General features: G+C 56.3%; 3 protein-coding genes across 6 annotated transcripts; all 3 read left to right on the forward strand.

Annotated features, from left to right (window-relative positions):
- The first annotated feature begins 209 nt into the window (after positions 1-209).
- Positions 210-1,522, forward strand: NKG7 (natural killer cell granule protein 7). 4 transcript variants are annotated; one of them, XM_080644766.1, is made up of 5 exons: positions 210-313; positions 555-738; positions 824-970; positions 1,055-1,189; positions 1,286-1,522. In XM_080644766.1, the coding sequence occupies exons 2-5, from the start codon at positions 582-584 to the stop codon at positions 1,342-1,344; spliced, it is 498 nt and encodes a 165-aa protein (XP_080500892.1). In that variant the 5' UTR covers positions 210-313; positions 555-581; the 3' UTR covers positions 1,345-1,522. The 4 variants fall into 4 exon arrangements, with proteins under 4 accessions (XP_080500892.1, XP_080500893.1, XP_080500891.1 ...); XM_080644767.1 differs by having other exon boundaries at positions 212-313; positions 517-738; XM_080644768.1 differs by having other exon boundaries at positions 245-313; positions 694-738.
- A 1,946-nt stretch (positions 1,523-3,468) lies between these two features.
- On the forward strand, positions 3,469-4,998 carry CLDND2 (claudin domain containing 2). Its single transcript, XM_080644771.1, has 4 exons — positions 3,469-3,771; positions 4,102-4,239; positions 4,519-4,638; positions 4,881-4,998. The coding sequence occupies exons 1-4, from the start codon at positions 3,495-3,497 to the stop codon at positions 4,952-4,954; spliced, it is 609 nt and encodes a 202-aa protein (XP_080500897.1). The 5' UTR covers positions 3,469-3,494; the 3' UTR covers positions 4,955-4,998.
- Positions 4,999-5,826: 828 nt separating this feature from the next.
- On the forward strand, positions 5,827-23,816 carry ETFB (electron transfer flavoprotein subunit beta). The gene is made up of 6 exons (XM_080644763.1): positions 5,827-6,006; positions 17,550-17,708; positions 18,010-18,168; positions 20,147-20,209; positions 22,591-22,749; positions 23,605-23,816. Exons 1-6 carry the CDS (start codon positions 5,950-5,952, stop codon positions 23,773-23,775), a joined length of 768 nt encoding a protein of 255 aa, XP_080500889.1. The 5' UTR covers positions 5,827-5,949; the 3' UTR covers positions 23,776-23,816.
- The last annotated feature ends 728 nt before the right edge of the window (positions 23,817-24,544 follow it).

Consider the following 24,544-nt stretch of genomic DNA (forward strand, 5'->3'; position numbering starts at 1 on the left):
CCCAGGCATCATGGAGACCTTAGAGTGGGGGGCCCCCCTCTCCCAGAACGGAAGGTTGCAGCACCCACAGGAAAACATGACACATCCCTCAACTGTCCCCTGTGGCCACATCCCTCCCCTCATTGAACTCACACCCTGGCCTCATGCGCCAACCCCACCTCTGAGCCCCCAAGCCTCTCTGTCATCTCTTCCGGGAAGCCCTCCCTCTTGTGTTGAGCAAGCTCCGAGGGTGAGAGCTATAGAACCCGAGACAGCAAGGCAGGTTCTGAACCACTGACCAAACCACTGATGACACCCTTCCCCACCAGACACTGTGAGTGGGGGACCAGGAACTCGGGGAGGGGAGACCTTATCGTTACAACCCAGGAAGGGAGGGCATGTGAGAATCCGTTGCCAGGAACTGAAATGGGTGAAACAGAACCAGTCTGGTCTTAAGGAGCCCAGGCCCTCCCCGGGCCCTCCCCGCCCCGAGTTGCCTCATCTGCTTGCTGGCTTCTTTGTTTTTTGGGGGCTCAGAGGACCCAGGAGTCTGGATCCATAACCTCTTCTCTCAGAGACCCAAGAACCCAACGCTCACCCCCATGGAGCCCTACCGGTCCCTGGCCCTGCTGGCTGGCTCCCTGGCCCTGGTCTCTGCCCTGGTTGCTCTTAGCACGGATTTCTGGTTTGTGGCCATCGGGCCTATCTCTTCAGCTCACTCGGGCCTCTGGCCGAAGAGGGGTCTACAGTTAGTAGCAGGTAAGGGGGCGTGGTGTATCTTGTCTGGGGGACAGGGGAGAAGAGCCAGAGGGGACAGGTCCTCAGAGGTCTCCTCTCTGAGCAGGCGTTATCCACGTGACGCAGACCTTCAGCATTCTAGCCGCCCTGTGTGGCCTGGTGTCTGTGGGCCTCCTGGTCCTGTCCTGCATCCCCTCACTGTCCGCCCCGGGCTGCGGCCCCCTGGTCTCGTCCATCAAAGCCTTTATTGCAGGTAAGGAATCTGGACTGCCTGTGGGCCTTGGGGACTGTGAATTCCCGCAGAGGGGCTGAGCAGTCTTCTTGTCTCTTGTCTCAGCCCTCTTCATGCTGGTGGCCATGGCCGTCTACACCGGTCATTGGTGGAGCCAACCTCAACACCCCCAGATCCAGGTCTTCTTCTCCTGGTCCTTCTACCTGGGCTGGGTTTCGGTTCCTCTCTGGCTCATTGCAGGTGACTGTTGTCCCGGGAGTTCGGGAGGGCCCACTGGGGGTTCTGTGGGAGCAGGTTGGGGCAGGGGCAAGTGCTAACCTCCCTCTGCCACCCCAGGTATCCTGGGTCTGGTCGCTCACTCCCGTGCCCCTCGGCCTGGCTATGACCAAGTTTGAGCCCAACATGTGAGCCGAAGGTGAGGACAGCAGGTGGGTTGGAAAGCGTCATCCAAGCATCATCTGGAGCCATAGGATCACCTGGCCCTACCTCGGCCCTCACCCCCAGCCCTTCCATAGCCCCATTGTTTGTTTATTCATCCTTTCAACAACAAGTTGCTGCAGTCTGGTTATTTTGAGATTAATTCAACCACGACACAAGCTGATGGCACGCCAGCTCCCCGGTGGGCGACACTGGGCCCCCAGAAGGGAATCCAAAACCTCTACCTGCTCTCCGAGGGCTCCCACCCCGTGTGGATTCGGGCACTGCCCACATCCTCTCCCCGCTTCTCTAGCCGCTGTCGGTCTTCTGTTTCCATCTCTCTTCGTCGTCCTCCTTTCTCTGCTCTTCCCTATGCCTTTCTGGCTCCAGCACTTTCCTCCTCACTCTCTCTTGGCCCCTCACCTGCTCTGTTGTTCTCCTTGCTCATTTCAGTCATTCATTCTCTCCTTCTGCGGGCTTTCCCCAAGCACATCCTTTCTGCTGGGTCTCGCTGTGGGCTGGGGAAGTTGACAGCAAGTCAGATCCAGGTGATGCCCATGGGGAGGGGGAGGGGGCTGCAAGTCAGGTGGGGGAGGGGAGGTAACACAGGCCAGGGGACAGGCACAGCCCAGGAAAGATGTGGGACAAAGGGTGAACGGGTCATGGGGGGTGGAGGTGAGCTCTCTGGGGAGGGGGTGTTTAGGGACTTCTTGAGGGCCAAGGAAAGATAATCCAGGAGGAAGGATGCCGAGGCAGAGGCATGAAAAGGCTGGAAGTGGGATGTGGGGGTGGGAGATAGAAAATGAGAATGGAGTGGTGGGTGGGAGTCAGGACCCCTAAAGCCACAACTGACTTTCTCTCAGGGGGGCTGGGGAGCCAGGAGGAGAGCAGGGGCGGGACAGTGTCAGCCCCCAGTGCCAGCAAGCCCTCTCTGGTGCCATGGGTACAATCCCGGAGAGGCTGAGAGGGAGAAAGGAGCTTGGCAGTGCAACCAACAGGTAGGACATGAGTGAGGACTAGGGCTGACAGGGAACAGGGCATGAGGTGGAAAGGAGGGAGGTAGCCAGAAAGATTCAGGGAGCTGGAGGAACCGGCCTCGGGGATCCAAGGGCTTTGTGGGGGTGAAGAGCAAGAAGGGGGCAAGGACAGTGCCAAGGGGTGAGATGGTGGGGTCATTCCTGGTTTGGTGGAAGATGCTGAGCTCAGGTGGGAGGTGTTGAGAGCAGGGAGATGGCCAGGAGCAGGTGAGGGCTCCAGTCCAAGGTTCGGGAGAGAGACCAGGGCTGGTGATGGAGTCTGGGATGGCCTCAGAGCATCATGGCCACTGAAGCCCTTAGAGCAGCCGTGGGCAAACTACGCCCCGCGGGCCGGATCCGGCTGTTCTATCAGGTTCTCTTGCTCTCCCCTCCTCTCCTTTACTTTGAATTTATATTAGTTCACACAAACACTCCATCCATGCTTTTGTTCCTGCCCGCCGGTCCAGTTTAAGAACCCATTGTGGCCCTCGAGTCAAAAAGTTTGCCCACCCCTGCCTTAGAGTGAGGAAGCTCGCCTGGGAGAAGGTAGGGAGCAGGAAGGGCAGGAGCCTGGGTGGGGGCCTGGGAGGCACAGTCAGATCTGGGGATTAGGAGTGCTTATGGGTCAAGAGAAGAGATGTTTTTAGGAGGATGTGGTCTACCATGTCCTGGTCCTCAGGCTCCCCACAGACCTACCATCGGGCTTTGAGCTGTCACTTTGCTGGGTGGTTATCTCTTTAAATGGCCGCTGGGAGAGGGGGTTCTGGAACTCCTGCTGCCTCACAGAGCCTGGCCCAGCATCCCTTCCCCCACCCCTCTGCACCCTGCTTCTAGGAAGCCCTGGGAGCTGGCTGTGAGTCACACAAGTGGGGGGTATGGGGGTGTGGTGTGGAGAGCACACTGGACAGGCCAAAGGGACATCCCACTGGGTGATGGAGGTCTCTGGAAGGCAGGGGGGTTCCTGATCATTGACTCCTGGGGGGAAGGTCTCACCGTCCCAGGCAGGGGTGCTGGGGGAAGGGCCTTTAGCATGGGGGGACCTGAAGGAGAGCACCTCCAGGTCCCCATAAGCAGTGGTCCCAGGCAGGGGTGCTGGGGCAGCCAGCGGGGACATGGAGAGACATGTGGGAGGGGCTCTCAGGGAACCTGGAGGGGGCCTCGGGGTGGTAGGGGTGTTGGCCCATCTAGCGTGTGTGGCCCTCTGCAGCAGCCTCCCTGGCATGGGGGTGAAGCGGAGCCTTCAGTGCGGGGGCACCCTGCTGGGCCTCTTGGCCAACATCTCTACGGTGCTCTCCACGGCCACCAACTACTGGATTCGCTTCCCCACGGGACACAGCGGCCTGTGGCAGGATTGTACCCAGGGCACCTGCTCTAATACGCCCTGCCAGTGTGAGGCCCAGGCCGTCCAGATGTTGTCAGCCCCCCAGCCCCCACTACACAGACAGCCCCAGCACTGACCACAGCTGGCCCCTCCCCTGACTCAACAGCTGGGCACCCCCTGGGAGGCCCCCACCCCACCCCCTCCGCTCCAGCCTCAGATCTAGCTGCCCCTATGTGACCGAGGCCACCACCAACATGACAACTTCCCCTCGTGACAACTTCCAAGTCCCCATCCAAACCCCCCCCCCCCGACTCTGCTGCCAGCCCTGTGCCAGTGGGTGGGGGGTGGGTGGTGGCCAGGGCGGCGCTGCGCGGGGCTGAGGCGGCGGCTCTCCCCAGCCACGCTGGCGGTGACCGGGGCGTGCATGGTGCTGGGGGCCGCCTTCAGCATCGTGGGCTTGGTGATGGCGCTGCGGATCCTGTATCAGGAGGGCAACTCACACGGCCGGACGACGAGCGCTGTCTTCTTCCTCTGCGGTGAGACAGTATCATCCCCCGCCCCTCCCAGGGGTCCACGGGTCTCCACTCAGGGCCTTGGAGAGTGAGCCAAGGAGAGGGGCTGACGACCCCAAGGAGGGAACACAGCCAGAGAGGGTGGGGTCAGGGGCGGGACCCGGAGGAGGTGGGCGAGGTCTTCTGGAGCTGAACGGTCCAGAGGGGGCGTGGCCAGGACGATGGGCGCCATCTGGGTGGGGCCTGGGTGCAGCCCCCACCTCCCCAGGGCCCCCCGCTTATCTGGCGGGTGGGCGGGGCCAGGCCTCCTGCTGCTGATCGCTTTGACAGGCTACACCTTGAAGAATGCGTGGAAAAACGACGTCTTCTTCTCCTGGTCCTATTTTTCGGGGTGGCTGGCTGTACCGTTCTATATTCTCGCGGGTAACTTGGACAGCGGGAAGGGGATGGAGGAGAGTATCCGGGGGACCCTCCTCCCCGCACAGACTCCCCAGCCGCCCTTCCAGGAAACCCCACTCTCACCTCCCGGGAACTCCCCACCATACTCCACTCCCGGCTTTCATAGACCCCCACAGAGATGCCCTAGGAGCCCCAAACCCCAGGCCCCTCCCGCCATCGGCCCCTGGACCCACCCCCTCCACGCGCGCTCCTCTCCCTCCCGCCAGGCTTCTGCTTTCTGCTGGCGGACATGATCCTGCAGAGCACAGATGCCATCAGTGGGTTCCCCGTGTGCTTGTGACCGCAGCCGGCCTGGGGCCGAATAAAGGAACAGCTTAGCTTCCTCCGCTGGCTCCGCCTGCCTTTCTTGGGGATGTGAGGACTGGGACACGGGCGACATGCACACACGTGGGGACGTGACAATGAAGAACACGGGGACTCGGGACACGGGGGGTCCATAGAGGTTCAGGGAGGACATAAGGACATGAACCTAGGAATGTGGAGACCTGGGGGACACGGCATGGAGACACGAACATGGAGTGGACAAAGGACAAGGATGCGGCCGTCGCTGGTGTGGCTCAGTGGATAGAGCGTCGGGCCGCGAATTGATGGGTCCCAGGCTCGATTCCGGTCAAGGGCACGTACCTCGGTTGCAGGCTAGATCTCCAGCCCAGGGCAGGGTGCATGCGGGAGGCAACCAATCGATGTGTCTCTCTCGCATCGATGTTTCTCTCTTCTCTGTCTCTCCCCCTGCCTCCCTCGGGTGAGGATTAACAACAACCAAAAATAAAGGACATGGATGTGGAGGGGAACGGGGACACGGGGCACATGGGGAGGATGTAGAGCAAACACGGGGGGATTCAGGGGCTCGGGGTGGGCGTGGGGACACTGGCGCTGCGACTTTGAGAGGCGAGGGAGACGCAGGGAACTGGGGCAGGGGTGGATCGGAGGACGCTGGGAAAAGTTTAGAACCACTGGCGCCTTCCCTTCTCCGCTCCCTCCCCCGGGAACGACCTTTTCCCTAGTTCCCGGCCACGCCCCCTTCTCAAAGCCCTTGTCCCTTATCCTCCGGGTTCCGCCCCACTCTCTAGAATCCGCTTTCCATTGGTCCTCACCGTTTGACACACCTCTCTCACTCCGGCCTTCCGATTGGTCCTTTGTTGGGGCGGAGGCGGGCACCGCAGAGTTGACTGGCTGGCGGCCCGGGCGCAAGCGCAGAGCAGGACGAGCAGGCGGGGCCTCGGGGCCTAGGGCCGGAGGGTGCGGCCTGACCCCGCAGGTGGCCGCGGCTGGAAGATGGCGGAGCTGCGCGCGCTTGTGGCTGTCAAGAGGGTCATCGACTTTGCCGTGAAGGTGACCGGGCCCCCCTCTCCCACCTCCCTGTGCCCCGCGGCCGTGTGCTTCCGGGGTCACGAGCGCACCTTGTATGGGGGGGTCTTCTCGTAACCTCTGATCTCTGCCCTCTCCTCCCCCCCTCCCCAAACGTCAAAGTCACACCTGAGGGCAAAGATCGAGAGACTGTGAGGTTCTGACAGCCGATCGACCCTCCGGGGTTATGACCCCGTTTGCTATTCTCCGGTTCTGAACTCACTGCCTTAATAATTGCGTGAAGGGCGAGTTACCGCCTCTATTTCTGACCCGCTGGTGGAGTCGTGTTCCCTGTTTAACACACGGAGAAACTGAGGCACAGAGCGGTCACTGAGCTGGGAAGGGGCGGAGCCGAGATTGCTCTCCGGGTCCGTCTACTCCGCACCCCAGCCAGCGCTCTGCACCCAAGCCATGCTTTCACCCGCCAGGCGGCATTGCAAACCCCACGGACTGTATCACAGAGCGGGAATCGTGCTGCCATGGAGCGCAGACCAGGTGCCGAGGGAGCCCAGATCGGTGCCACCCGCAGAGCTGGAAAGGAGGGGAAAGTGCTCCCTGGAGTGGGAAGCCAGTCTGATCAGTTGGTGGGATGGCTCACATCCTCCATGAGACGGTTTGGGGTCGTCTCTGAGCGCCTGGCTCGTCCCCAGAGAGAAGCTGGTGTGGACAGAGGCGAATCAGACACACAGCCCCAGGCCCCACTTCCTTTCAGAACTTATCCTAAACCAGACAGGTGGTGACTCTCCACCCATGTCCTGTCCCCCTGCCCACCCCCCCCAGCAGATGGGGAGCCTGCCTCTGTGTCCCCAGTATCGCCCCGCACAGGACCTGGCGTGCTGGAGGCCTCGGGCGGGTGAAACCCGGGCCCCTGCCAGGTTGGGGTGTGTGGTGGGGAGGTGCCAGACCCCGGTGTGAACACGTCAGTGATTATTACAGCTCACATTTGGGGGGTATTTACCTGTTCACCAGGCAGCGTTCTAAGTCCTTGGCTGAGATGAACCCATTTAGTTCTTTCAACATCCTCTAGACCAGCGGTTTTCAACCATGGTGCCCGGGCTCGCTGCTGTGCCGCCAGAACTTTTAAAACGCGCAATACCTGACTATTTAGACAGGGGCACTGACCCCATACCCCTTAGACTGTTAAAAAAAAAAAAAATGACAACAGCCAACACATCAACAGCCATCCAATGTGAATGAGTCCAAATTATACCAAATTTTTTTTTGTCAGGTTGGCAAAAAGTATCATATTTTGTGGTGTGCAGAATTTTAGTCGTTGATGCGTGCCGTGAGATGAAAAAGATTGAAAATCGCTGCTCTAGATTTATTTACTTTAAAACTATTTTTATTTATTTCAGAGATGAAGGGAGAGGTAGAGAGCGATAGAAACATCAATGACAAGAGAGGATCATTGATCGGCTGCCTTCTGCACGCCCTATACTGGGGATCGAGCCCACAACCTGGGCATGTGCCCTTAACTGGAATTGAACCCAGTAGGGACCCTTTAGTCCGCAGGCTGATGTTCTATCCACTGAGCCAAACCAGCTAGGGCTCACTGCTCTAGATTTATTTATTTATTTATTTATTTATTTATTTATTTATTTATTTATTTATTTATTTTTATTGATTTCAGAGAGGAAGGGAGAGGGAGAGAGAGATAGAAACATCCATGATGAGAGAGAATCATTGATCGGCTGCCTCCTGCACGCCCCCCACTAGGGATCAAGCCCACAACCCGGGTATGTGCCCTTGACCGGAATCGAACCCCAGACCTTTCAGTCCGTAGGCCGATGCTCTATCCACTGAGCCAAACCGGCTAGGGCGACTCTAGATTTATTAATCCCATTGGGCAGGTGAGGAAACTGAGGCCCATGAAGGTTCCATTACTTGCCGGGTCGGCAGTGACCGGCAGCATTGAAACACAGGCAAGCCCTGCTCCAGCTGCCCTCCCATCCCACTCACAGCCGCCGACCTCCTGGCAGCTCAGGCAGAGCGTGGGCCCCAGGCGTTTGGAGACTTGCTCCTCTCGGATTTCTGGGACTCGACTCTGCTGGTTCCCTCCAGCCTCCCAGGGATCCTTTGGGCTCTGTAGCCCCCCCAGTCTCCCCGCTGGGCCTCTGACCCAGTTCCCAGCCCTGGTTCCTGGCCTGAGATGCCTGGTGCCGTATCTGTCTCCCCACCGGGCAGGCTCACGTTGAACTCAGCTGTGGGTCCCGGCATCGCCCAGCCTGGGGCCCTGCACGGGTGCCTCCTCTGTGCGTGCCCCGAGAGGGGAAATGTGCAGCGTCCTGGTATCCGCTCCTGAACTTTCCTGAAGTGTGGGTGCTGCCTGCCCCTTCCACAGTCCCAGGAAGCCCTCCATGGCATCCTGTCTTGGAGGGGATGTGTCTATTGATGTCCCTTTCTGAACAAATACATGATTCCAACACTGGCAACAACGTAATCACTGGGCCAGAGACGGGCACCCCTCCTTCCCTCACCTCCCCCAGCCCATCAGCTCTCAGCCCCAACCCCCCTGCCCCCTCCACCTCCCTCTTCTCCATCCTATTCCCTCTTCTCCAGCCTCATGGCCCCAGCAGTTCAGGCCTCACCTTCTCCCACCTGGACCCTTGCCCCAGCCTCCTTCCCGGCTCCTGTCTCTCCCCTCCAGCCCGGACCCTCCCAGCCTCAGGGGTCTCCTTGCACCTGGAGCTGCCCCCGCCCCTGCAGTGGCCCAGCACCCTCAGGACAAAGTCCCACCCCTCAGCCTGGGGTTCAAGGCCCCTCCAGGCTCAGCCCCGGTCCCCTGTTCAGCCATCCTCATCCCCCTGCCCCCTCTCACCCTTTGTGCTTTCCCAGCACAGCAGGCTGCCTCTTGCCTTGGGCCTTCGTCCCTGCTGTGCCCTCTGCCTGGGCACCTTCCACTTCACCCTCCAGCCTCTGCTTCTTGTGCCCCTGCCTTGTCCTGCCTCACTCCCACCTGCTGTTACATCAGAGCTTAGTGAATCGGGCACAGCCTCCTCCAGGAAGCCCCCCATCTCGCCTCCTCGGGCTGTCTTGGTGCGCCCTTGGGTGCTTCTGCAGGCCCTGGGCTTCCCTTTCTTAGCCTCCCCACACTGAGCGGGGATCCTGTTTACCCACATGGCAACCCCCACTCCAGCAATTCCTTTCAGGTTGTGCCGGCTCTGACCCACCCCTGTGTTCCCAGCCTGCCTCCCTCACCTCCTTCCAGTCTGCTCAATGGCACCTCTGTGAGGCCTTCCCTGCTCACCTACCTAAATCTCAGCCGCACAGTCCCTGTCTGCTTCCTTGCTGTATCTCCCACCCCTGCCCCGCCCCCGACTTTTATCTTTTTGGGACCCACGAGGTAGTTTACAGGTTTCTTGCTTTAGTGACTGTCTCCCCTCCCAGGATCTGAGCTCCGGGTGGGGAGGAGGGTCTGTCGGGTGCCGTTACTGCCATCTTGGTTAGACAGCGGGTGCACTGCGGGAAGGTTCAGAGTGGAGACTCCGAGCCCAGTTGCCCAGGTCTGCGTCCTGCTGTGTGGCCTTCGGGGAGTTGCTTAGCCTCTCTGAGCCTCATTTTCCTCCTCTGTACCTCAGGGATAATGATAGTACTTCCTTTACTGCAGCGGTCGCCAGCCGGAGGTCCGCAGACCACTGGTGGTCCGTGAGGTCCGACAGGTTGGCGACCGCTGCTTTATTGGGTTGTAGTGAAGACTAAATAAGCTCTTCAAACAGTGCCCGGCACGTGGTAAGTGTTGGCTAGCACTCAGTGATATTGTTATTATCGGTTGTAATGGCAATGGGATTTTATTTAGTCATTTATTCAAAGCATAACAAATGCTCTGCTCAGTGTGAAGGTGGGTGTCTGTGTGTCTGTGTCTCTGGCTGTGTGTGTGTGTGTCTGTGTCTCTGGCTGTGTGTGTGTGTGTGTGTCTGTGTCTCTGGCTGTCCATGTGTCTGTCTGTCTCTGTGCGTGTGTCTGTGGCTGTCTGAGTGTGTCTGTCTCTGGTGTGTGTGTGTGTGTGTGTGTGTGTGTTACTGTATGCTGTGTGTGTCTGTGTCTCTGGCTGTGTGTGTGTGTGTCTGTGTCTCTGGCAATGTGTGTGTCTACGTGTGTGTGTGTGTGTATGTGTGTGTGTTACTGTCTCTATGCTGTGTGTGTCTGTGTCTCTGGCTATGTGTGTGTCTATCTGTGTGTGTGTGTGTGTGTGTATGTGTGTGTGTCACTGTCTCTATGCTGTGTGTGTCTGTGTCTCTGGCTGTGTATGTGTGTGTGTGTGTTACTGTCTCTATGCTGTGTGTGTCTGTGTCTCTGGCTATGTGTGTGTCTATCTGTGTGTGTGTGTGTGTATGTGTGTGTGTCACTGTCTCTATGCTGTGTGTGTCTGTGTCTCTGGCTGTGTATGTGTGTGTGTGTGTTACTGTCTCTATGCTGTGTGTGTCTGTGTCTCTGGCTGTGTATGTGTGTGTGTGTCTGTGTCTCTGGCTGTCCATGTGTCTGTCTGTCTCTGTGCGTGTGTCTGTGGCTGTCTGTGAGTGTGTCTGTCTCTGGTGTGTGTGTGTGTGTGTGTGTGTGTGTGTGTGTGTCACTGTCTCTATGCTGTGTGTGTCTGTGTCTCCGGCTGTCCACGTGTGGTTCTGTGTGTCTGTGAGTGTTTCTGTCTCTGTGTGTATGTCTGTGAGTGTTTCTGTCTCTGTGTGTATGTCTGTGTGTGTGTCTGTGAGTGTGTCTGTCTCTCCGTGTGTGTCTGTGTCTCTGTATGTGTGTCTAGGGTATTAATAGGCATTTGGCAACCCACTAACACCCACTTCTGGCCAAGGACACATTTCTGTGAGGCTGATGAAGCTTAACCTTTAGGGCTTTCAAGGTCCAAGGAGAGGCTGGAGCACTTCTGTGTTCATGATTAGCTCTCCATTTCCTTAAGGAGGACCCTCCAAAGAAAGGAAACTTAGGGCCCCCCAAAACCCGTTTCCATCTCTGGGCCTGACCCCAACCAGCCATGCCTTCTCTCGGTTCTGGGAGCACATAGCGTTGCCTCCATCCCTCTTCCCTCCTGCTCTCAGCATGGCGGGCACTTCCCTGTCCCTCAGGTCACACGTACTACCTCTTAGGGGCCTTTTCTCTGCCCCCCACACGGTGTCCTGCTGGTGGGCCTCAGAGCACAGACCGCTGCCTGGGCACTTGGCTCCTGTCCTAGCCTGCTGGCCGCCGTCTCCCGTCTGGCGTGGGCTGTCCTGCTTGCTGCATCCTTGTCCCTCTGAGCCCCCCTGAAGCCCCAGATCACGCCCAGTGACTCGTGTGGTGGAAGAGTCTGGAGAATAGAACCCAACAGAAGCCCTTGAACTGTGGCCAGGGCTCAGGAGGGGCTGTCAGCAGTCACTTGGTAGAAACCCGCTTGGAGCCCTGGCCGGTTTGGCTCAGTGGATAGAGCATCAGCCTGCGGACTGAAGGGTCCCGGGTTCGATTCCAGTCAAGGGCACATGCCCGGGTGTGGGCTTGATCCCCAGTAGGAGGTGTGCAGGAGGCAGCCGATCAATGATTCTCATCATTGATGTTTCTCTCTCTCCTCCCTTTGTCTCTGAAATCAATAAATATATATATACTAGAGGCCCGGTGCATGAAATTCGTGCACATGTGTGTGTGTCCCTCAGCCCAGCCTGTACCCTCTCCAATCTGGGACCCCTCGAGGGATGTCCGACTGCCCGTTTAGGCCCGGTGGGATCAGGCCTAAATGGGCAGTCAGGCATCCCTCTCACAATCCAGGACTGATGGCTCCCAACTGCTCGCCTGCCTGCCTTCCTGATTGCTCCTAACTGCTTCTGCCTGCCAACCTGATTGATGCCTAACTGCTCCCCTGCCAGCCTGTTTGTCCCTAACTGCCTTCCCCTGCAGGCCTGGTACCCCCCAACTGCTCTCCCCTGCAGGCCTGAGTCCCCCGCAACTGCCCTTCCCTGCAGACCCAGTCACCCCCAACTTCCCTCCTCTGCCGGCCTGGTCACCCCTAACTGCCCTCCCTTGCAGGCCTGGTCCCTCACAACTACCCTCCCTTGCTGGCCATCTTGTGGTGGCCATCTTGTGTCCACATGGGGGTAGGATCTTTGACCACATTGGGGCAGCCACCTTGTGTGTTGGAGTGATGGTCAATCTGCATATTACTCTTTTATTAGATAGGATAGAGGCCTGGTGCATGGGTGGGGGCCAGCTGGTTTGCCCTGAAGGGTGTCCCGGATCAGGGTGGGGGTTCCCTTGGGGTGTGAGGTGGCCTGGGCGAGGGGCCTGTGGTGGTTTGCAGGCTGGCCACACCCCCTTGGTGACCCAAGTGGAGGCCCTGGTATCTGGGGTTTATTTATCTTCTATAATTGAAACTTTGTAGCCTGGAGCGGAGCCAAGCCTTCTGCTTGCCTCATGGTGGCAGCCATTTTGGGGGGGATTTATGTATCTTCTATAATTGAAACTTTGTAGCCTTAAGCGAGGGTGTGCGGAAAGCTTGGCTTCCTCCATCGCCAAGGGCAACCCTAGCCTCCTGCTCTTTCCAGCTCCGTGGCTGCCGCCATTTCTGTTTGGGTTTATGTATCTTCTATCATTGAAACTTTGTAGCCTTGAGTGGAGGCCTAGGCCAGAAAGGGCAGGCAGAAAGCTTGGCTTCCTCTGTTGCTGGGGAAACCCAAGCCTCCCTCCTGCTCTCTGTGGCCGTAGCCATCTTGGTTGGGTTTATTTGCATATTTGCTCCTGATTGGCTTGTGGGTATAGCAGAGTGATGGTTAATTTGCATATTACTCTTTTATTAGATAGGATATTTTAAAAAGAAATCAGTTGGTAAAAACCTGCTTGGATACAGTGGGTAAGGAATAAAGGGCTGACTTTCCTGCCTCTGTGGGCAGGCACACTTGGCAGCCTGGAGGGTCTCATGGTGCCCAAGAGGATTTGAGGTTAGACTCCAGTGCTGCCACTTCCTTGCTGTGTGACCTGGGGCAAGGCGCTTGGCCTGTCTGTGCCTCGGTGGCCCCGTCTGTCAAGTGAGGATGGCGACGGCAGGAACCAGGCTCCTGGGCTCCCAGGAGGGTTACATGAGGTGCTGCCTGGCTCAGGGCAGTTTCTGTTGAAGGTCCGTATGCTGCTCCTTTAAGAGAAAGACCGGAAGTTTCATGCTGAATCACACGCCTCAATTTATAAACCATCAGGATTTTTTGTATCCTCGCCTGAGGATATGTTCATTGATTTTAGAGAGAGATGAAGGGAGAGACAGAGAAAGAGAAACATCAGTGAGAGAGAGAACCATCGATCGGTTGCCTCTCATGAGCACCCAAACCCAAAACCTAGGCATGTGCCCTGACCGGGAATAGAACCTTCAGCCTTCCGGTGTATAGGACGACGCTCCGACCAACTGAGCCAAGTGGCCAGGACAACAGCATCGTTATTTAAAGAAATAAAGATTGCCACTGATTTTTCAGATCAACCATCATTTCCTTTCTTACGTAATTTGACTAAACAGTGTTGCTTTAAAATATATATATATTTATTTATTAAATTGATTGGGGTGACATTGGTCAACATGAACACATAGGTTTAAGGTGTGGGTTTCTAGGTTACAAGATCTGTCTATAGTACCATGTACCCACCACCCAAAGTCAGATCTTCTCCATTTCCCCCCATCTCCTGCCCTCTGGCAATCACCACTCTGCTGTTTGTGTTTGCGAGTTTCAGGTTTCTATCCCACATATGAGTGAAATCATGTGGTTCGTAGCTTTTCCTGACGGACTTATTTCACTTCGCATCATGTGCTTAAGGTTCATCCATGTTGCAAATGGCGCTGTTTCATCCTTTCTTAGGGCTGAGTAGTATTCCGTTGTGCATGTGTCCCACACCTTCATCCAGTCCTCTATGGCGGGACACTTTGGTTGTTTCCATGTCTTGGCCACCGTGAAGAATGCTGCAGTGAACATAGGGCTGCATAAACCTTGGCGAATACATTTCGAGTTTTTCGGGTTTATACCCAGGAGAGGGATTGCTGGGTCGAATGGTAGCTCTATTCTTAACTTTTTGAGGATGAACAGTGTTTTTGTTTTATTTTATTTTTTTGTTAATTCTCACCTGAGGATATTTTTCCATTGATTTTTAGAGAGAGTGGAAGAGAGGGGGAGAGACAGAGAGAGAGACACATCTATGGGGGAGGGACACATTGATTGGTTGCTTCTTACACGAGCTCCAACCAGGGCTGGGCATCAAGCCTGCAACCGAGGTATGTGCCCTTGACCAGAATCGCACCAGGGACCCTTCAGTCCATGGGCGGACGCTCTATCCACCGAGCCAAACCGGCTAGGGCTAAACAGTGTTTTTGAAGCTGGAAATGCACTCGAGCTTAAAAGATCTTCCCGGAGGAGGTGAGCTGGTTCCTCCCTCCTCGGAGTCAGGGGCCTGGGGCAGAGTCCTGCCACAGCGAGGGCAGGCGTGGGCCCCTCCATCAGCCCCCAACTCATGGTGGGGGGCTGCTTTTCTGTTTAGAGTGGAAACTCCTCTCTGCTACTTAATTTTGTTCATGAAAGAGAGGGATTTTGTAATAAGTGTTTAAAGCCACCCAGGTTAGCATGGCTCAGTGGTTGTGTGTCCACCTATGAACCAGGAGGTCCCGGTCAGGGCACATGCCTGGTTGTGGGCTCGATCCCCAGTGTGGGGCATGCAGGAGGCAACCGATCAATGATTCTCTCTCATCATTGATGTTTCTCTCTCTCCCTCTCCCTTCCTCCTCTCTGAAAAAATAAAAAAAAATAGTGAACAGACAGGAGCAGGTTCTAACTGCATAACTGTTAGCACATCCTCAGTCATTCGCTAACTGAGGTGTGGGTTTCTGTGTTAGCTGTGCACCTGCCATGTACCAGGCACCATCCAGGCCGAAGCAGACAGACATCCATCCCTATCCTCAGGGAGTTGGCATTCTGGTGGGAAGAAGATAGGTGTCATCCATTTTAAGTACAGTGTATGGCGTAGGTTGGCTGGTGGCCATGTGCAATCAGAAGAACTAAACAGATAAAGGGGTGGGTGGGGAGAGTTGGGAGGGTGCATTTTACTTTAAAAAAATATGTTTTTATAGATTTTAGAGAGGGGGGGGGAACAGAGAGGGAGAGATAGAAACATTGACCAGCTTCCTCCTGCATCAGGATCGAACCCACAGCCAGGGCATGTGCCCTGGAATCTCGGTGTGTGGGATGGCGCTGAACCAGCTGGGCCACACCGGCCCGGGTGGGGAGGTGCATTTTGAGTAGGATGGGTGAGGAGCCAGGGAAGGTTTGGGGGATTGGGGGGATATGCGCCATGACCATAGCACAGGTTCTCGTGAAAAAACACGGATTCGGCCCCTGGTTTTTGCTCCAGTTGCATTTCTTGAGAGTAAATTCATCCAGTTCTGAAATGTGAGCCTTACTTTTAGAGTTAAAATGACTTTTTTTTAAAAAAAAGTATATTTTATTGATACTTTTTTAAAAAGTATATTTACAGAGAGGAAGGGAGAGGGAGAGAAAGCTAGAAACATTGATGGGAGAGAAACATCCATCAGCTGCCTCCTGCACACCTGCTACTGGGGATGTGCCCGCAGCCCTTGACCGGAATCGAACCTGGGACCTTTCAGTCCGCAGGCCGACACTCTATCCACTGAGCCAAACCGGCCAGGGCTAAAATGACGTTTTAAAAACGAGAGGATGGTGATAGAAAACGATAGTTGTCTGTTTTCTCTTTCTATCCTCCTCATCCGCATCTCTGCTTCTGTCGTGCTAGCGGGAGGGACCGCCACACCCACCAGCCCCAGAGAGAATGGTGTAGGGAAGCAGTAAGAGTCCCAGTGTCCCCAGCTGGGCAGGGACCTGCTTGGGCCAGGCCTTGGGTGGCAGGCACCTGGGGGAAGAGGGGCAGGTGCCAGGCTGTGTGGCGCAGGCTCCCCAGCCGGCCCCTTGGGCGTCTCACCGGCTTCTTGAACACAGTGAGCCTGGAGCCCAGGCCAGCATCCTCCCCGCTGTGCTCATGTCCCACCAGAACCCCAAAGGTGTCCTGCTGGACTCTTCCTTCCCACCCCACCAAGTTCTACCTCCAAGGACCCTTCCCATCCATCCTCCTCTCCACTCCACTGTCAAGGCCACAGAGCCACCGTCTTCTCTTATTTCTATGGCTCACAGCCGCCTCATGGTCTCCCCACTTCAACGCTTGCCACTTTCCCCATTTTCTCCATGGAGGACCCCAGAGGCACCCTGGGGGTGTTGCTTAGTGGTTAGAGCACCGGCCCGTGCATTGAAGGGTCATGGGTTCCATTCCCAGGTCGTGGGTTTGGTTCCCCGTCAAGAGCATGTACGTGGGTTGCAGGTTTGAAACCCAACCCCAGTCAGGGCGTATGCAGGAGGCAACTAATTGATGTGTCTCTCTCACATCAATGTTTCTCTCTCTCTCCCCCTCCCTTCCTTCCACTCTCTCTAAAAAATCAATGGGAAGAATATCCTCTGTGGGGGATTAACAAAGAGAAAGAAAGAGAGACACCAGATGACCTGTGCAGCCCAGGGCCAGGCACACAGGTGGGCTCGGTGAGGACCAGCCCTGGGAGGAGAGGCATGCCCCGCCCCCGCCCCCGCCCCCGCCCCCGCCCCCGCCCCCGCCTTTGCCTATGTGGCAGAGCGGCCTTTGAAGCGGGTGCTTTCCAAACTAGATCGTGGCCATGCGTTGATCATGAAATCCCTGTCGAGGGCTGGCATTAAGAGAAACAGAACAGCCCTGGCCAGTGTGGTCAGTTGGTTGGGCGCCGTCCTGTGTACCGAAAGGTCGCCGGTTCAATTCCTGGTCAGGACATAGGCCTCGGTTTTGGGCTCCATCCCTGGTAGCGGGTGTGCAGGAGGCACCTGATTGATGTTTCAATCTCACATCGATGTTTCTCTCGCTCTCCTCCCTTCCTCTCTCACTAAAAATCAATTAAAAAAATAAAAGAATAGAAAATGTCATGTATAGTGTATAGAGTGAAGGTAAGTATCGTCCATTGAACCTCACATTGCAGTGGATTTATATTTACATGTGACACATGTGTGTACTTACAATACCCTTGGGAGTATCATCAAATGTGTTTCTCGCTGTGGGTGATGCTACGACTGAGGAACAGTCTTTCAGGCCCAAGGAGTAGCGACGAGTCAGCTGTCCCGGTGTCTGGGAGAATCTGAGTGCGAGGGTGAGAGGGCGACCCTTCACCTGCCTGGGAATTCTCACCCTGTCTGTCCCTGGAGACCTGGGGCCCCGGACAAGGCCTTGCGCCTCCCCAGGCCCCTGTGTCCCCATCCAGCCTGTGCCTCCCCAGGCCCCTGTGTCCCCAACCAGCCTGTGCCTCTCCAGGCCCCTGTGTCCCCATCCAGCCTGTGCCTCCCCAGGCCCCTGTGTCCCCAACCAGCCTGTGCCTCTCCCGGCCCCTGTGTCCCCATCCAGCCTGTGCCTCCCCAGGCCCCTGTGTCCCCATCCAGCCTGTGCGAGGGTTGGTGCTGTGGCCCCGGCCCCTGACCCTGTCTCTTTCCCTCCTGGCTGCACAGATCCGAGTGAAGCCTGACAAGACGGGTGTGGTCACCGATGGCGTGAAGCACTCCATGAACCCCTTCTGTGAGATCGCTGTGGAGGAAGCCGTGCGGCTCAAGGAGAAGAAGCTGGTGAAGGAGGTCATTGCTGTCAGCTGTGGGCCCAGCCAGTGCCAGGTGCCAGGGCCCGGGAGGGGTGCTCTGCCCGGACTCTTGGATCTGAGGGAGGAGGGGCTGGGGACCTGGACTCCTGGGTCTGAGGGAGGAGGGGCTGGGGGCTTGGACTCCTGGGTCTGAGGGAGGAGGGGCTGGGGGCTTGGACTCCTGGGTCTGAGGGAGGAGGGGCTGGGGGCCTGGACTCCTGGGTCTGAGGGAGGAGGGGCTGGGGGCCTGGACTCCTGGATCTGAGGGGCTGGGGATCAGGCTCCTGGGTTCCCCTGGTGCTAGAAGCCAAGTCAAGCCCCTTCTCTCCTCCCAGGAGACCCTCCGCACTGCCCTGGCCATGGGCGCAGACCGAGGCATCCACGTGGAAGTGCCGGCTGCAGAGGCGGAACGCCTAGGTCCCCTGCAGGTGGCCCGGGTCCTGGCCAAGCTGGCAGAGAAGGAGAAGGTGGGCCTGGTGCTGCTAGGCAAGCAGGTGGGTGTGCCAGCCCTCCCCCATACCCCATCCCCATCCCTGCCTGGGAGTGGGGAGGCCTGAGGTGAGAGGCAGGTGACTCAGGCCCGGGTTCATGGGTCCCAGACCGAGCAGCCTGTGACTTTGCTATCCCTGCTCCAGAGTTTGAGCAGGAAGGGAAGGGTCACTGTGGGCCTCAGAAGGTCCCCTTAGGGTTCTATGAGGTGAGATTGGAACCCTGGAGGCCTGGGCCACGGCCCATGGGACAGAGCAGAGACAGATGTGCTGGAGGGACAGGGCCCATAGGGAGGAGGGAGGATGGGAGGGAGGAGGGAGGCGGGGAGGGAGGAGGGAGGACAGGAGGGAGAAGGGAGGATAAGAGGGAGGAGGGTGGGGCTGTGCACGGTTGGCTTGGAGGGTGGGGCATCCACATGGGTTCTGACCGAGGCCTGGGCTTGAACAGAGACCTGAGGCCTTCGGAGGGCACCCGGGAGTCTTGGGGGCTCTGTGAGCACGGACGGAGGGCCCAGCTGTGGTGCAGAAAGACCCCGTGAGGAATGGCCTGGAAGGGGAGAGACTGTAGGCTAGAGGTTTGGGGAGGAAGGAAGGGGCTAACAGTGCTCTGGGGCGAGAATTCAACTAGAACCTTCCCCAGCACATGGCATCCCGGGACACCCAGGAGACCCTTCCTCGGGGTCGGCCTCCCCACCCCATCCCATCAGGACAGACCTAGTGGCTCACCCAGGGGAAGGGCCGAGGGGGGCCTTCAGAAGAGCCTTAGACAGATAGGAGCTGGACGGGGAGATCATGAGGCTGAGAAAGAAGGTCAGAGACAGCGAGGTGAGGCGGTCGCAGAGACCCACGGGAGGCTCAGAGGTAGAGCTGGGGTCCCCGCGGCAGGAGACCAGCATTCCAGAGGGCCGGCTCAGCCTGGGGCGAGGGGAGACCGATGGGCCCACTTAGGTCATTGGGTGTCAGGCAGCCAGAAACAGAGAGAGATGACAGCAGGGGAGTCAGAGTGCAAATCAGGAAACTGAGGCAGGGGGTCTAACCAGAGAAGAGGCCAAAAAGGCACGGTCGGGGTGGGGTGGGTGGGGCTCAGGTGTCACACCAGCTCCCCAGGTAAAGGGTGCTGGCGGCATGGCCTATTGAAGCTTCCTGCATCCGCTGGTGGGGCTCAGACTCCGACGCCCTGCTTGTCCTGCGTATCTGGGACAGCTCCTGGGGCCCGGGCCTCCTGCTGGGGACCTGCTGGATGAACTGGCCAGGTCGCTCTTTGCTGTAGGTGGCAGAATCACAGCTCAGACTGGCTTAAGCCAAAACGTGACCTTACCAGCTCATGTGAGGAGAGCTTCAGGCACAGCGTGACCCAGGGTCCACCTGTGCTCCAGACTCTGCTCCTCTGTCTTGGCTTCACTCTCTGCGTCTCCATCCAGGCTCACCTCCCGCCAACCCAGTGATCCCAGCAGAAACGAGAGCCTCTTTCCCAAGGGCTCCAGTGAAGCTCTCAGGGCTCACTCTCCATTGGTCCAGCTGGAGTCATGCGTTCATCCCTGAGCCAATCACTGGAGTCAGGGACAGAATGTTCTCATTGGCCCAAATCCCATTCACTCAGCTCCCCAGTGTGGCCCGCCCAGGGCCTGGCTCACAGGAAGGTTCTGTGAATATTTAGGCGGGGCAAAGATTTGGCCTTGAGGATACCAGGTGCCCCTGGATGAGTGACTGCCTGTCTCTGGGCCCAGTTGAGGGGATGGGATCACTCTAGATCTGGAATCAGCAAACTGTGATCCATGGAGAGGACAATTTTGTAAATAAAGTTTTATTAGAACACCCACACATCCGATTGTCAGACACGCATTGTCTATGCTCAGGCGCTACAGCGGCGGAGCTGAGGCGCTGGGACAGAGACCACAGGATATTGCCGACCTCTGTTGCAGACAAAGGCCCCGATAGTGCGTGAGAAGCCCCTTGTCATACGGTCTTCTCTTTCTCCACTCAGGCCATTGATGATGACTGTAACCAGACGGGGCAGATGACCGCCGGATTTCTGGACTGGCCACAGGTGGGTGAGGCTGGCGTGGGGAGCGCCTGCTGTGGGCCAGGCCTGGGGGCTCAGAACATGGTCATCCTTGTCCCTGCCCTTCCAGGGGCAGGCAGACGTAAAGCAGGACAGCTGCTCCAGCGGGCAGGAAGGAGGAGTGCCCAGCCAGGACACCTGGCCTCGTCTGCTCCTCAACCACACCAACTCGTTCCCGCCTCGGGGCCTTCGCACTTGCTGTTCCCTCCGCCTGGAACATGGTCCCCTGAGATTATCTCAGGGCTTTTCACTCCCCTCCTTCAGTGGAGACCTCTCAGATATCACCTCTTCCGAGAGGCCCTCCTTGCCCACCTCTACGAGATACTCATGCCCCCTCCAAGCTCCAGATTCCCCAGTCTCCGCCTCTACAAGTCCAATAGAAATGCAAGCCACAGACGCAATTTAAAATTTTTCATAGCCACATTTAAAAAGTGCAAAGAAGCTGGCAAAATTAATTTTAATGATATTGTAGTTAACCCAATATATCTTAAATGTCATTTCAACATGTAATCAATATAAAAAATATTGAGCAACTTTGCAGTCTCTTAAAAATTTTTCCATTTTTATATCCTTATTTTTCAATCACAGTTTATATTTGGTATTATTTTGTATTCGTTTCAAGTGTACAGCATAGTGGTTAGATAATCATATATTTTACAAAGTGATCCCCCTGGCATTTCAGGTACCCACCTGGCACCACACACAGTCATTACAATATTATTGACTGTCTTCTTTATGCTATAATTTACATCCCCGTGACTATTTTAACTACCACCCTGCACTTCTCAATCCCTTCACCTTCTTCATCCAACCCCTCAAACCCACCCCCCCCCATCCTTTTTTCTTTTTGTGTGAAATTTTCGAAATTCAATGTATATTTTTATCGGTAGCATGTCTCAATTCAGATGCTAAATTTCCATTAGAAATGCTTAATTTAGAGTCCTAAAATTCACCGTTGAAAAAGTAGACTCATACACCCCAGTTTTTCTAAACCGGCTTAACCATTTTCTAATAACTGCATGGAGTTTCTTCTTTTTAAAACAGCATTGTTGAGCTATGACTGACCTGCAGAAACTACGTGTTTAAAGTGTACGATTTGGTAGCCTTTGAGCGTGTATACACCCGTGAGGTCACCACCACGATCCTGATCGTGTATCTCGCTTATCCATTTTTAAATGTAAAATACTTAGGTAAAATGAGAAACGCCACCCTCCCTCAATCGCGCTGGCCACGTTTCACCCACTCAGAAGCCACTCGTGGCCAGTGGTGACTGTATGCTCACTTGGTCATTGGCCAAGCCCCTCGGCCCTGCCAGGATTAGTGCCCAGTAAAGCCAGCAGGGCCTGGTTGGTCGTGTTCACGGTGTACCCCAGAGCTGGGCTCATGGGCACTCGAAGGAGCCTGAGCATAATGGACATTCCATCTAAGACCTGAAAGATGTGTCCAGGGCTGAGTGAGTGGGGAGAACAGATTGGTTAGAGTGTGTGGACTGGGAAAGGGTGAGTCAGGACTTAGGGGAGGAGGGGCCTTGGCCAGAGGATGGGCACCAAGCCATGAAGATGGGGCCCCTGAGGATGTTTCGGGGGCCTTGAAGGGAACTCTGGGGACAGAGTGGTGCATAGGTGACAGTGTGACACGGAGCCTGGGGCCCGACTGGCAGCTTCCGCATTTGCGAGCTGAGGGACAGTGGGAATGTCTTTGAGCCCTTCTCTGCCTCAGTTTTCCTCACCTGTAGAGTGGGGGCAATAACGTCTCCCTGGTAGAATCCCTCTGAGGAGCTGATGACGTGATTCATTTAAGTTGCTGAGAACAGCGCCCAATGCTCAATACATGCTCATTATTATTAATGAAGGGAGACAACTGGGAGGTTCAGGGCATTAGGACCTACACCGAGGCTTCCAGTGAAAGGGAAGACACCCTCCCCTAGATTTTTGAGACCCCTTTCTGTGGCTCCCCTCCTCTCCTCCGTTTTTATTTTTAGTTTTTATATTTTTATTGATTTTAGAGAGGAAGGGAAAGGGAGCGATAGAAACATTAATGGTGAGAGAGAATCAGTGATTGGCTGCCTCCTGCATGCCCCTTACTGGGTATTGAGCCTGCAACCCGGCATGTGCCCTGACCAGGAATTGAACCGGTGACCTCCTGGTTCATGGGTCAACGCTCAACCACTGAGCCATGCCTGCTGCCCCCACCCACCCACCCACCCCGTATTTGAATTTGATGTTTATAAATCACCTTGCAGGATGCTTCCTCTTCTGTTTCATTCATTCACGCCTCTGCTGCACTCCGCAGAGTAGCCAATGGAGGACTGCTCGGGGCCTGCCCTGGATTAATCTGCCCACTCCCCCTATGCTGTCTCTCCTCAGGGCACCTTTGCCTCCCAGTTGACGCTGGAAGGGGACAAGGTGAAAGTGGAGCGGGAGGTTGATGGAGGCCTGGAGACCGTGCGCCTGAAGATGCCTGCCGTGGTGACCGCCGACCTGCGGCTCAATGAGCCCCGATATGCCACGTTGCCAAACATCATGGTGAGCAGCTGACAGATGGGTCACGGGTCTGGGGATGGGTGAGTGCTGTAGGCCCTGTGCTTCCCTGGTATTCAGATGGGAGGAGATAGGATCCAAGGGACATCTCATCCAAAGGAAGGGATCACTGGCCATTTGGCTAACTGAGGGGGTCCACTGGGTCATCTGTGCTGAGAATGAGAGCGCGTGGGGCTGTTTGGCTAACAGGGAGGGCTTGTTGTTTACCTCAGCCAATGAAAGCCTTGATCAGACAATAAAGAGGGTTCCCCTTATCATTACAACCAATAGGAACAGTTCATTCTGGAATCCTAGCCAAATGAGGAGGGTTTATTGGGTCACCTCAGCTAGCGGAGAGAGTTCAGTGGGTCATCTTGGCCGGTAGGATGGGTCCAATGAGTCACCTCAGCCAATAGGGAGATTTCAGTGGTCACCTCAGTCAATAGGGAGGTTCAATGGGTCATCTCAGCCAATAGGGAGGGTTCAGTGGGTCATCTAATCCAATAAGATGGGTTCATTGAGTCATGTCAGCCAGTAGGGTGAGTTTAATGGATCAGTTTGGCCAAAAGTTCCATGAGTTATTACTGCCAGAGGATGGGTTTGCCAGTTCATTCGAGCCAGTGGAGGCTGTTGACTGAAGGAGGACTCCCGCAATAGGAGGGCTTCCCAGATCACCCCAGGCAACAGGAGTTGTCTGCACCAGGTGTGGCCCTGTAAGTGGTCATATGTGTCCTGGCCAGTGGGCAGGTCCAGAAGGGTCCAGCCAATTGGAGTCATTCAGCGGATGTAGCACCCCTGGGGGCTGCAGGAGGGTGGGCAGGGGGCTCGGCGGCGTTGTGATCTGTGGCTTCCTGTATGTAGAAAGCCAAGAAGAAGAAGATCGAGGTGCTCAAGGCCGGGGACCTGGGCGTGGACCTGACCTCCAAGCTCTCTGTGGTGAGTGTGGAGGACCCGCCCCAGCGCACGGCTGGCGTCAAGGTGGAGACCACGGAGGACCTGGTGGCCAAGCTGAAGGAGATCGGGCGGATTTGAGCCCCGTCCCTGAAACTTGGCAATAAAACTATGACTCTTGACGTCTGTCTCTGTTACCTCATTCCATGGACACCCATTTCTTGATTCATTCAACAAACACTTAGTTTTCCTGTGTGCCAGGCCCTGTGCTGGGCAACACCGGAGACTCAGGTGAGTCATGTCCAATCCCTGCCCCTGAGAAGCTTCCATGTTGAAGGGGGATGGACGTGAGCAAAGGCAACTGTGAGGTGGGGTGCCGGGTGCTGTATGTGGAGGCACTGGGACCCACATGGGGCATCTGAGCAGGCCTGTGGGGTCAAAGAGACTTCTCAGTGTGGTGGCATCTAAGTTGAGTCTTGAAAGACAAATACCAGTGAGGTGGGGTGGGGGGTAAGAAGGGCTTTCATCCGCGAGGTGTTTGCTGTGGGTTCCTGGGTGCCAGGCCCCTGCGGAGACTTGGGACACAAGAGGGAAGGAGGCCAGAAGCTCCGATTCTGGTTGGGGAGACAGACAAGCAAGAGATCATTAAAACCTGGTGCAGGGAAGAGCTGGGACCTGGAGTCAGCCGTAGTGACTCTCACTTTCACACTCACCAGCTGTGAGGTCTTGAGTGAGTTACCTCCGTCTCTGAGCCTCAGTCTATTCATTTGGCCTGTTGAGACAGTAAGAGGTCCACGCAGTGGTTACAGCCTGGGTCTGGATCCTGAGGCCCTGGGTTCAGATCCTGGCCAATCCCTGTCTCCAGGAGAACCTTCAATAACTTCCTACTCTCTAAGCCTGAGTTTCCTCC

Source organism: Plecotus auritus, assembly GCF_963455305.1.
Source record: "Plecotus auritus genome assembly, chromosome: 10".
In the NCBI taxonomy this organism is placed as follows: domain Eukaryota; kingdom Metazoa; phylum Chordata; class Mammalia; order Chiroptera; family Vespertilionidae; genus Plecotus; species Plecotus auritus.

Excerpts from the sequence above, each read along its gene's own strand:
- CLDND2 (XM_080644771.1), top strand. The coding sequence starts at position 3,495 with ATGGAGAGACATGTGGGAGGGGCTCTCAGGGAACCTGGAGGGGGCCTC. Across the intron at positions 3,772-4,101 it reads CTCTAATACGCCCTGCCAGT|CCACGCTGGCGGTGACCGGG; the intron begins GTGAGGCCCAGG and ends GGCTCTCCCCAG. Across the intron at positions 4,639-4,880 it reads ACCGTTCTATATTCTCGCGG|GCTTCTGCTTTCTGCTGGCG; the intron begins GTAACTTGGACA and ends CCCTCCCGCCAG.
- ETFB (XM_080644763.1), top strand. The coding sequence starts at position 5,950 with ATGGCGGAGCTGCGCGCGCTTGTGGCTGTCAAGAGGGTCATCGACTTT. Across the intron at positions 17,709-18,009 it reads GTGGGCCCAGCCAGTGCCAG|GAGACCCTCCGCACTGCCCT; the intron begins GTGCCAGGGCCC and ends CTCTCCTCCCAG. Across the intron at positions 18,169-20,146 it reads TGGTGCTGCTAGGCAAGCAG|GCCATTGATGATGACTGTAA; the intron begins GTGGGTGTGCCA and ends TTCTCCACTCAG.
- NKG7 (XM_080644765.1), top strand. The coding sequence starts at position 582 with ATGGAGCCCTACCGGTCCCTGGCCCTGCTGGCTGGCTCCCTGGCCCTG. Across the intron at positions 739-823 it reads GGGTCTACAGTTAGTAGCAG|GCGTTATCCACGTGACGCAG; the intron begins GTAAGGGGGCGT and ends CTCTCTGAGCAG. Across the intron at positions 971-1,054 it reads CATCAAAGCCTTTATTGCAG|CCCTCTTCATGCTGGTGGCC; the intron begins GTAAGGAATCTG and ends CTCTTGTCTCAG.